At 38.0% G+C, this 12,699-nt stretch overlaps 1 protein-coding gene across 1 annotated transcript in view; it reads right to left on the bottom strand.

Annotated features, from left to right (window-relative positions):
- LOC134357326 (transmembrane channel-like protein 2-A) overlaps positions 1-8,118 on the bottom strand; it is a 53,852-nt gene extending 45,734 nt beyond the window's left edge. Inside the window, exons 1-5 of the mRNA XM_063068740.1 lie at positions 8,023-8,118; positions 7,714-7,804; positions 6,714-6,795; positions 3,662-3,768; positions 1,950-2,048 (exon numbers count right to left, since the gene is read on the bottom strand). Coding sequence (XP_062924810.1) covers positions 1,950-2,048; positions 3,662-3,768; positions 6,714-6,795; positions 7,714-7,804; positions 8,023-8,048 — 405 coding nt within the window. The 5' untranslated portion in view covers positions 8,049-8,118. The remainder of the gene's footprint in view (positions 1-1,949; positions 2,049-3,661; positions 3,769-6,713; positions 6,796-7,713; positions 7,805-8,022) is intronic.
- Between the last annotated feature and the right edge of the window lie 4,581 nt (positions 8,119-12,699).

Raw genomic sequence — 12,699 nt, 5'->3', positions numbered from 1 at the left:
TCATGTTGTTCCGTTGTTTAAAAAAGGATCGAAAAGTAATCCGGGAAATTATAGGCCGGTGAGTTTAACGTCAGTAGTAGGTAAGTTATTGGAGGGAGTACTAAGAGACAGAATCTACAAGCATTTGGATAGACAGGGACTTATTAGGGACAGTCAACATGGCTTTGTGCGTGGTAGATCATGTTTGACCAATCTATTGGAGTTTTTCGAGGAGGTTACCAGGAAAGTGGAAGAAGGGAAGGCAGTGGATATTGTCTACATGGATTTCAGTAAGGCCTTTGACAAGGTCCCGCATGGGAGGTTAGTTAGGAAAATTCAGTCGCTCGGTATACATGGAGAGGTGGTAAATTGGATTAGACATTGGCTCAATGGAAGAAGCCAAAGAGTGGTGGTAGAGAATTGCTTCTCTGAGTGGAGGCCTGTGACTAGTGGTGTGCCACAGGGATCAGTGCTGGGTCCATTGTTATTTGTCATCTATATCAATGATCTGGATGATAATGTGGTAAATTGGATCAGCAAATTTGCTGATGATACAAGGATTGGAGGTGTAGTAGACAGTGAGGAAGGTTTTCAGAGCCTGCAGAGGGACTTGGATCAGCTGGAAAAATGGGCTGAAAAATGGCAGATGGAGTTTAATACAGACAAGTGTGAGGTATTGTACGTTGGAAGGACAAACCAAGGTAGAACATACAGTGTTAATGGTAAGGCACTGAGGAGTGCAGTAGAACAGAGGGATCTGGGACTACAGATACAAAATTCCCTAAAAGTGGCGTCACAAGTAGATAGGGTCATAAAGAGAGCTTTTGGTACATTGGCCTTTATTAATCAAAGTATTGAGTATAAGAGCTGGAATGTTATGATGAGGTTGTAAGGCATTGGTGAGGCCAAATCTGGAGTATTGTGTTCAGTTTTGATCACCAAATTAACCAAATTACAGGAAGGATATAAATAAGGCTGAAAGAGTGCAGAGAAGGTTTACAAGGATGTTGCCAGGACTTGAGAAACTCAGTTACAGAGAAAGGTTGAATAGGTAAGGACTTTATTCCCTGGAGCGTAGAAGAATCAGGGGAGATTTGATAGAGGTATATAAAATTATGATGGGTATAGATAGAGTGAATGCAAGCAGGCTTTTTCCACTGAGGCAAGGGGAGAAAAAAACCAGAGGACATGGGTTAAGGGTGAGGGGGGAAAAGTTTAAAGAAAACATTAGGGGGGGCTTCTTCACACAGAGAGTGGTGGGAGTATGGAATGAGCTGCCAGATGAAGTGGTAAATGCAGGTTCTTTATTAACATTTAAGAATAAATTGGACAGATACATGGATGGGAGGTGTATGGAGGGATATGGTCCGTGTGCAGGTCAGTGGGACTAGGCAGAAAATGGTTTGGCACAGCCAAGAAGGGCCAAAAAGCCTGTTTTTGTGCTGTAGTTTCTATGGTTCTATGGTTCTATGGTATTAGTATATAAAATATTTAAGTATTAATCTGACGTTATTGGTTTAAAATTTATTTAATGACTCATATATGAGCACATCAAAGTAAAGTCATAGCACTCATTTGGATGTGATGGAAGTTAACCAGACAATGACATACTTCACAAGATTTTGTCAAAATATATGAAAATCTATAATGTTTTGGATGTACAGTACATGAATCCATTGGTTGCATATATCTTAATTGTTAACAAAAGATTCAAAACTAAGATGTAGGGTACACACCAAAAAACAATCAGAGGCAGCTTAGATTTAGAGCACAAAGACCCTGTCCAAGCAACATCTGTATCTCCTGTCATGGACTGATAATGGACGGCTGATGAAAGTCTTAAGGCATATCTGCCTAGAAATTCATTCTTGGATCAGTTGTACTAAAGATGTCACATAGTAATATCTGCATAATGAATAACTACTGACATTTAATGGAACCAGATTTTGGAAGTAGATTGTGACACTCACCCCAAACTCCCAAAGTACTGAAAAATCCATAGCAGTTGGCTGTTCTGCCCTTGGAACGGTCTTCCGAGGAATGCTGCCATATGGTAGGCCCATCAACACCTGAAGTAAAACAGAACTGTTCTCATTTTTTTTTTGCTTTCTTTGATTTTCAGCTATAGTTTTTAATTTGGGATCATTATCTCTTGGCAAAAAAGCAAAAACATGATCAACAGAAGTTATCCTAGGACTGAACTTTGAATGAGCAAGACAGAGGGGGACATGAAGTTAATTTTATTTATTTATTGAGATACACCATGGAATAGGCTGGCGGCCCTTTGAGTCATGCTCCCCAGCAATCCTCCAATTTATTCCTAACCTTATCACAGGACAACTTACAATGACCAATTCACCTACCAACCGTTACGTCTTTGGTCTGTGGGAGGAAACCGGAGCACCTGGAGGAAACCCACATGGTCACAGAAAGAAGGTACAGAGTCCTTACAGGCTGCAGTGCGTGGCAAGTGGGATTAGTATAGTTAGGCATGATTTTTGCATAGAAATGGGGACTGAGGGCCCTGTTACTATGTTAGACCATTCTGTTATTCAATTAGTCATCTGCATTATTCATGAAAAATTCCTTTTTCTCTTTCTGGTACTCTTTTTTTTAAACAGTTCATCCCTTCACTGCACACAGTTTTGTCTTCACTAGTACTCTTACACATGAACTTTCCGTAACGTCTATAGGGAGTAAATTGGATGGCCTTGAAACTCAGACACTGGGTCCAATGGTAAATGATTAACTCATGCCTATTGTTTCCACTGTCAGTCATAGATATATAGAATTGTGCAGTACAGAAGCAGGCCTGTTAGCACACCCATTCATGCCATTTTGCCCTACTAGGCAATCCCATTTGCTTGCATTATGTCCCTGTCTGTCTATATTGTATCTGATTCCACCACCTCATTAGGCAACTAGTTTCAGATATCAATCACACTTTGTGTAAAATTTTTTCCTTCACATTGCCATTGAAGCACCTTCCTCTCACCTTCAGATTATGCTGTCTTGTTTTTATTAACCCCACCACCTGAAAAAGATTGACTGTCTACCCTAACTACTGTATGTCTGTCATAAACTTCTATTTGGCTGCTTCTCAGCCTCCTTTGGTTCAGGGAAAACAAACCCATCTTATTTATTCTCCCTCTATACCTAAAGTCGTCTAATCCAGGCAACATCCTGGTGAATCTCCTCTCCAGGAGATGTGGTTGCACATCTCCAGTACAACCTTGTCTCTTGTGGAGTGTGGCAGCCAGAACCATACACAATACTCCAAGTGCAATCTAATCAACTCTTATGTTATCACCTTGCCCCAGTGCCCCTCCTTCTTCCCCTTCCTCTATGGTACACTCTCCTCTTCTATCAGATAGCTTCCTCTCCAGCCCTTTACCTTTCCAACCAACCTGGCTTCACCTATCAACTTCTAGCTAGCCTAGCCTCCTTCCCATCCGCCCACCTACATATTTTATTATCTTTGTTTCCAGTCCTGAAGAAGGGTGTCGGCCTGAAACATCAACAGTTTGTTCATTTCCATAGATGCTGCCTGACCTGCTGAGTTCCTCCAGTCTTTGGATTTCCAGTATCTGCAGACTTTCTCATGTATAAAAGATTAATTTATTTTTATTCCATACAATTTTATAAACTTAAGGAGAAGTATAGTTGAAAACCCAAAACCCACCTCTGGAATGACAACCAGTCCAAATGTTAAACCAAATAGAACCAAGTTGATCCCATAGAGCCAACGTAAGAAAATAAAGTATGAAGCTACCGAAGAACCAAAATGACCTATGACAAAGGAAAAGATTTTATGAGTCCTGTGACATTTTGACTTACTTTCCAAAAACATATTATTTTTCCACATATACAATAGTTTTAACATAATAAGATGTTTCATGTTACTTCACAATTAAATCAAGGGGAGTCAATAGGCACAGCAAGAGAAATGAACTAGAGAAGAAAGCAAAGACATGGTCAAAGAAATAGTTTTAGAAGAGGTCACTGAGGGTCATCTGAGATCTACTGAATAGTGAGTTCAGAGTTCAAGAGTGACAGTGACACAGTCTGACTCTCCCAGTGATCATATCAGTGGTAAGAAATGTTAATTACACCAGCAGTTAAAATATCCCTTGACCAGAATGTTTTTCACCCAATTTGGTCATTCCATCCTAGATCCTAAGTCCAAGTCATAACTGTAGTGTGTGACAATGCACACGGCAGGTTCTCAGTCATGGCTCGGACATTTAGATTCAGTTTTCATTAGTTTGCTTCAGATGGTCACAATGTACAATAAGATTTCCCTCATCAATATCAAAGCAGTTTCTCAATGTCACCTCAAGATACAATGACAAGGCTGCAGATCCAAGTGAATATAATATAATGATGAAAATAAAAATCAGTGCTTTGTAGATGTTAGTAAAAAACAGGCATCATTATAGAAAAAATAGCAATAAAAACTCAGTGGTTTAATACATATCTGACCTAAATAGACTTTTTGTGCACCATTTTCTAAACTTTTCTCAACAAAATCACTAAAAATGTTGCAGATATATAAATAAAAAGATAATTTTCCATAATCTTATATTCATACATTGTCGTCATCTCCTAACATTTATTTGAAACATTCAATCTTTTATTGGTAGAAATAGAACCATGATAAATAGTTCAACTGAGAGAAGAAAACAAACCACTGCAGAAATTCAGTAAGACAAGCAGGATTTGCACAGAGAAAGAAATGGTTTATGCTTCGGATGTTTAAACATTAAAAGGAATCACTTGAATCATTGGTATCTTGTATATAAACATCCCAGAGTCGCTGAAATCTCTCTGCTGTCCAGTTGCTCTAACTGGAGATGGGCAGTGTTGTTAATCACACAATGGCCTGCTCCTTCTCATGGGACTGAATTGGACTATGAGAACAGAATCTTGCACAAGGGATGCATGTGTGTTGCTGTGGAATTGAAGGGTGTGTAGATGTTAGTGATGAGGCAAATTAGAATGCAGACCCATCAGGAGATCTAAGTAGTAGGTTTTTTCACAGAGAGGATAATATTTACATTATGTGCATGAACTGACAGAAGAGGTGGTAGAAACAGATACAATTACAGTATATAAAAGGTCCTTGGATAGGAAGACTGCAGCTATTATAGGTGTATATAGCATTAATGCAGACAGTACTATGTTGGCAAAAACAATGTGGCTCGAAAGATCCCATTTCTGTGCATCGTGATCCTATGATTCCATGATACACCCTTGGGGCAATTATCAATCTGCATGTCTTTGGGATGTGAAAAGGGAATCAAAGTGTTCTTGCAGTCACAGGGAAAATGTGCAAACTCCACAAAGACAGCACCCAATATCAGGATTGATTCCAGTTTACTACAGCTGTGAAACAGTGTTCTACCAGCTAAATCCAACTCTTAACAAAAATAATTTAAACTAATTTTAGTTAAGAAAATTGGTTGAAGTGTTGTGAGCCGTTTTGGCCCCCATGTCTAAAAAGAATGTGCTGGCATTGGAGGGAGTCCAGGGGATGTTTATGAGAATGAAATGGTTAACATATGGAGAGCCTTTGTTGGTGGCTCTGGGCATCTACTCACTGGAATTTAGAAGAAAGAGAGAAGATCTCATTGAAACCTATCAGATATTGAAATTCCTGGATAGATTGGACGTGGTTCCAAACGGGGGGAGGTTCTAGGATGAGGGGACATAACCTTCGGATAGCTGATGTCCTGTAGAACAGAGATGTGAAGGAGTTATTTTAGCCAGATAGTGGTGAATCAGTGAAATCCATTGCTACAACTGGCTCTGGAGGCTGTGAAGACATCGGGTATATTTGAAGCAGAGGTTAATAGGTCTTGATTAGTAATGGCATCAAGCATTACTAAAAGAAGGCAGGAGAATGGAGCTGAAAGGGAAAATAAATCAGCCATGAGTGACTAGCAGAGCAAACTTGATGGACTGAATAGTCCAATTCTTCTTCTAGAGTATGTCCTATGGTATTATGGTCTTAAATTGTGTTATCCAAGTTTCTAAATATATTTTATTTATCTGATAATTTAAGTTGACTTCAACTGCATTGCAAGGTCTCTGAATATCAAGAACATTACTGAACTGCTACCACAACCTATAGACTTTTTATCTAGGACTTTTTATCTCATGTTCTCGATATTGTTTGTTTGTTTGTTTGTTTATTTATTTATTTATATTATCATTATTATTATTATTATTATTATTACTACTTTTTTTCTTTCTTTTTGTATTTGCACAGTTTATTGTCTTTTGCACACTGATTGAATTCCCAAGTTGGTGCGGTCTTTCATTGATTCTATTATGGTTATTGGATTTATTAAGTATGCCCACAAGAAAATGAATCTCAGGGTTGTATTTGGTATCATATATGTACTTTGATAATAAATTTACTATGAACTTTGAATACTTAAGACATTTGGGAAAGCAAAATGAGCCATAAAGGCACACTGTAAAAGGGCCTTGACATCCACCACCTGAGGCCTAGTCACCAACCGAGGCCTAGTCACGACCTACACTTTAGGGAATAGTTGTCGTAGCAGGGCTTCCAACTACAGTGGATCAACAGAGCCACAAATCATTAGTGTTGAGCCAGAGATTGTACAGGAACAAACATGAAAGGCAGTTCTGGTCAAGTTCAGTACAACCAATTATTGAAACATGATGTTCAACTACAATATATTTATTTAACTAAGTGAACTTACTCTCAATTTCTTTTATTTTCATCTCCCACGGTATGCACGAAGTCTTAAAATTTTCAAAGTCCCTTTTAAATTTGATCCATTTCTGAAATGTTAAAAATCATATAAATATGAACTTCAAAGCTTGAAATATCCCTGAAGAGTCATATATCGTAACAATGCCCTGAATAACTTGATTAAGGACATGGTCACTTCAGTCTTCCTCCCTTCATCCAGCAAAAAAAATTTATATGTTTACTATAAGTGCATTTAGCCAATGGTGCCTCGGGCAAAGGATCTTGAGGCTCCATTCTCAGAATGAAGAAAAATGCAGAATTAGAACTTGAATAGTAACTGAAAATGCTTACTAAATGGGGAGATGTTCACTGTGCCAATAATTGTTTTGATTGAGAGCTGTTACAAAATTCTGTCATACATATATGTCAAAGAATGTCATGCACTCCAGTAGAGCTTTATGGTGAGGGAATCCGTTTTGCACTTCGGTGATACAGAAATTACACCCTCAGTTAACTAAGTTGCAATTTAGCACCGAGATTATTATTTCTAGTCTGCATACTCAAAGAGATTTTACTCTCTGCAACAAAATATACAAAAGCCTCCAACAATTTCCTTCGTCATAACTGCTACTATTTCATACCATTGTTTCCTTTCTTCTAGCCTACTAACTTTGAAAGGTTTTCCTCGAGTCGTGAGGTACTATGAGTTTGGTGGCTGGGAAATGTTCCTGACACCTTTAAGGATTGAGACAACTATACAACGTTTCTACTTTGAACCACAAAATACTGATTTCATTCTACCATTTTGTTGACAGAAGCATGGACCATTCTTATGAGAAGAAATGTGAAGATTTAAACTCCTTCAGGAGATAGCAACAGCTATTGCAACCTCTCTCAGCCCATAGGTGCAGAGCATAGCTATCAGGTATGTTACCGGTTGTTATCAGTGCCTACATTTTATTACAACAATATGAAGAGATACTGTAAGAAGAAAGTCAGATACTAACCTTCATCATCAACACTTTGTAGGCATAAAACTTTCTACCTTTCCCCTTACCCAGGGCGCCTTCATATTTCTCTATAAATGCTTGAGATTCTCTGATAAACACAAATTAAAACTGATTAGTTAAGTTGTACCACTGAGAGGTCATTTTATATGTCCAAAAGGGTGAGATTTTTCAGTCCTTGAAATCTGTTGGAATGACCCTGACTAATAAACACAATATAAATTGTTGGCTAACAAATTCTGTAAAACATCAACCTAATTACAGCATTTATAATATTTAATTATTATGCATAAGCTGCAAATCCATTACTTCAACATTGTAAGCTTTCTTTTCATGCGCCAGGCTTTGTTCCGTATAGTTGCTATGAGTTTCTTTTTCTCTTCCACTTCTTCCAAAACCTTAGCAAGCTCTCCCTCTGACAGAGAATCTTCACTGTCCGATGAATCTGATGATGAGCTGCAACAAAACAGAAGTAAAATTGTCAGGGATGTAAACAGCTCAGGCCCTGGAGGTCACTCTGGGGAATTTCTATTTTGTTATTTGAGTATTAAGAATTTCTGGATGGATTGAAAGGAACCAAATAGTTGACCGCCTTGAATGAATAGGTGTATAAGCTGAAGAGAATGAACATAAGCTTTGTATACATTACTGTCTGAATAATAATGCTTCAAGTTTAATTAGCATTCAAAAAGAAATGTGCACTGATCTGAGTAAAAAGCTTGCAGAAACATTTGAGAGGATTCTCTATGGTAAGACCCTATGTGATAAGGATTCTACACCAGAAGGACCATAACGAAGTGTATCCAATTCTTTTTCTGCTGTCAAAGTGAGAGAAAAAAATACATTCAGCTGATTCTTACAACCAGACTTAGCCCAAATTGTAATCGTTTACAAATATTCTGAAAGCTTCTGGAAAACATAAATACACATATAACAACATTTTAAAAGCAACTAAAAACTCAAATAATTGGAATGGGAATTAAAATTAGTTTAATATTGTCACATGTACCAAGATACAATGAAAAGCTTCTCTTGCATTCTGTTCATATACAGTAGATCAACTTGTTACATAGTGTATTGAGGTAGAACATGATAAAACAATAACAGAAAGCAAAATAAAGTATACTAGCTACAGGAAAAAATATACTACTAGCAAATGATAAGATGCATGATTATAATGAAGTAGATTGTGAGGTCAAAAGCCCATCTTATTCTACTAGTGAAGCTCTTAATAATCTTATTGCAATAAAGTAGAAGCTGTCCTTGAGCCTGGTGGTATATGCTTTCCGGCTTTGGTATAAGAATTTTTGTTTAAGAAAAAGAATAAGAATGATAATTTTTGATTAATACTTTTGAATATTTCCAGACAAAACAAACACCAAACACATTGAAATCCCTAAATTAAAAAATCATTAGTATTTTCAGTTTTTAAAATTTAATAGTATTTTTAAATTAAGTACTTATCTAAAACAGTCTGACAGGAGTTAGCTCCCATTCAAATTAGGCAGAGAATACTCCTGTATCTCCTTTGAACTGGCATAGAATTTTTAATGAGTTTGTGAAGTGGACAAATAGTGAACTATGAGGACTCTCGCATCAAGCCTCCTTCATAGTAGTGAATCTTGAGGGTAACATTTATGTACACGTGTAAACTCTGGCGGTGCTACCCAGTGAATGTTATTACCCCTCAAATTCCAGGCAACATTTCATATTTGCATAGTCTATGGCTAAAACAGAAAATCAACCAGTCCTCTAACATCAGGCAGGACAGCACAATTTCACCACAAAATATAATTTAAAGACTGAATTACCTAGTTCCATTTCTTTATGCTCTACATGATTCAACAATGACGAAGAAAAATCAATTGCAAAAGCAAACCCTGAAAGCTCCACAAGATCTATCTTTTCTCGAGGTTTTCAATGCTCCCTCTGCTTTAGCACATGGGAGAACCTGCGTACCAGTATCCAGAGGCATGCTGCATGTGCCTGGATTCTACATTCCTGATCTTGGACTACGTATGGGTGGCCGACAGCTAACAGCCCAGGAAGCAGATCTCCTTAAGCAATTCCAAAGCCATGGAGTCTGACACTGAGAATCCAACTCAGGCACGGCCTTCCATGATTAAAGTTCCTACCCATCACCGACACTCTCCATCAAGGCTTGCGCCACTCCCAGCCCTCACAGGTTGTTACCCTTATCCAAATTTCAACCCACATCCCAATCGCCCCTACTGATCTTTAGACTAATCACCCCCATTACTGATCCTCTGATTAGTCACATCCAGTCTCAATGACCTGCTACCCGGCCCCAATCCCCATACTGACAGAACATAGAAATGAAAGGATTTGGGATAGGTGAGGCCTATTCCAAAACATGCAAAAACTTATGCCTTGAATAAAATCCTTGTGGTGCCAGAGCACGCCACCATTTACAATGCCTTTACAGGTGTCACTCAATTTCAACATTTAGCCCGACAACAAATAAAATTGTGAAGAATTTCTATGAAAATAGAGAGGAATTATTATACTGCTCTATTCCCTTCATGTAGCCGTGACTCAGAATACAACAGTGTAGTATAAAAATCGACATATACAGAATTCTCCAAAAGATTACCAGCTATGCAAAAAATTGCTTTGCTCATTTTGAAAGTGAGAAATGCCAACATTACTGACTGCTGTAGCCAATCATTTTTAAATTTCATTATAACTACATAAATCTGAGGAGGAAATGAAAGTTGATACAGCAGCATTTAAAGACTGGAAAGTGGACTTTGACCAATTTCATTCCTCAGACAATGTGACAAGCACTGAGATGTCAATGACATCATGGAGAAAGGAAATTGCCATTGAATGATGTAGACACCTTGCTTGTTCGACCACATTTTGAGATGTCCTGGCATTGTGGGGAAGATTGATGAAAATGGTGTCAGCAGACAACAGTGACATCCTGCAGACAGTTCACGACATTTAGTTTATTTCTTTCAGATATGATTCTACTACTAAGCTGCGTGCGATTGGAAGCTATGAGTTATGTTTTGATAGTGTGTTTTTGGGCTAATTGAGTGATCTGGCACTTTACTACACTGAGGGAATTCAGTGAGTTTGGAGTGAAGTGTGCAGCATAGAGGCTTCCTGGAAGCCTGGAGATGAGGCATGGACGACTCTATTTCCTCTCTCTGATTGAGGCATCAAACAAGATTGAATTTAACGAGGATGAGAGTGGAAGATCAGCGGGTGTTCAGCTCCGTTCCCCTGCGTTTGGCTGGTCTACCTCTCCCTCTTGCTAGCTGCTCTCAGAGGAAAGTGCAGCAGCCCTGGGTTCCATGCTGCAAAGATTGATCAGCGAGGCTGGGGACTCGTTTTGGGGGACTGAGGTTCATGGTGTATGTATTCTTGGATTCTGGTTACTCTCTTTTTTTGCTGTTTTTGAGCGGTTTGATTGGGTGATTGATATGGACTGGGGCGCTACAGTGAAGAATGGCTGTGTGTGCAACCGCAGTCGGCTAGCGGTGCAGTGCTGAACTGAACTAAAGTGAACACTACTAGACTGCTGGCTTGATGATTGATATTCTATGTGTTGCTCGCTTGCATTTTGCCATTTGCGCAATTTGTTCATTTTTCTTGTGTTGGGTGTTTGATGTTTTCTTGAATGAGTTCCATGGTGTTTCTTTGTTTCATGTCTGCCTGCAGGAGGACAAATCTCAGTTGTATTCTGTATTCATACTTTGATAATAAACGTACTTTGAATCTTGAATATTTGAATCTTCGAAACTACCGTTCTTTCCAATACTGAGCACCCTTAAGATTTGGCTATTTAAATAGCATGCTTACCTTGTACAGTTCATTGATTGCTGCCACCTACACTACACCACATTAGTAAATTAATTAAAAAAGTATATTGTTTTATATTAGGAGTTAGAGTAGATAATGATTGGAACTCACAATAACTTTTTCAGCATTTCAAAATGAAATTAAAATGCTTAAGGACATGTTTTTTAGTCAGTGCTAGTAGGAAGTCCACATCCAAAACACCAGTCTCTGACATATTGCCAATTTTTACTACTTTTATAAAATACTCTTCAAATGCGTACTCTTTTATTGATTAAGCAAAGTGTGTAAATTATCCAGATTCCCTTTTTGCTTTCTTACTGCAAAAACATAAATGTCTTTGGGAGTATTTTAGTTTGTAGAAGAGAAGAAAGTGAATGGGGGATTAGGCTTCTTGTAGTTTCTTATGATGGGAATATTAGATTTTATTAATTGATTACTTTCCATAACCATATGTCAAAACACAAAATAAGTCAACTGGTTTTCTTCAGCTCTGTTTCCTTATTCATGCATTAAATATACTATGGTTAATTTTCTTTCAATTATATTTCTGGTTCATATTTCATGCTTTGTGAAATGGGATAGTTCAGAACATAGATTTTGCTTTGTAAAGGTGCAGTCAATAGGACTAGGCAGTTTAAAAATGGTTCAGTGTGGAAAGGAGCTGTTTCTGTATTGTAGTTTTCTATGACTCTATGACCCTAAATATATAGAGACAAAGTTTGCATGATAGCATAAGTTAGAAAATAGCAGACCCCTAATCATCTCTACTCCTTACAGTCAAGATTTTCTTCATAAGAGAATTGTCATATCTATTGCAATATATGGGCAACATCCACATGCAGTAAACAAATGCCAGGTACCTGGAGTTTTTGCCTTTCTTTCTTCCATTGCTCTTTTCACCCTTCTTCTCACCATTTTTATTTCTTTGTTTTGCCTTCTTATTATCTTCATCTTTCTGCTTCTTGTTCGCACTGTTGCTGTTATTATTGCGGGCTGGGCTCCTTTTAGTTTTCGTACTTCTTCCTTCTAGTTCATTGTCATCATCACTTTCCTCTGTCCTATTATTCTTCTTGTTTCTTGCTTTTATCCTTGAATTCTTAGCTGCCCCATTCTTTCTTTCCTTTTCTTCTTCTTCTTCTTCACCACCGTCTTCTT

Source organism: Mobula hypostoma, chromosome 16 (genome assembly GCF_963921235.1).
Source record: "Mobula hypostoma chromosome 16, sMobHyp1.1, whole genome shotgun sequence".
Taxonomy (NCBI): Eukaryota; Metazoa; Chordata; class Chondrichthyes; order Myliobatiformes; family Myliobatidae; genus Mobula; species Mobula hypostoma.
This window is presented reverse-complemented; position numbering and strand designations above follow the sequence as displayed.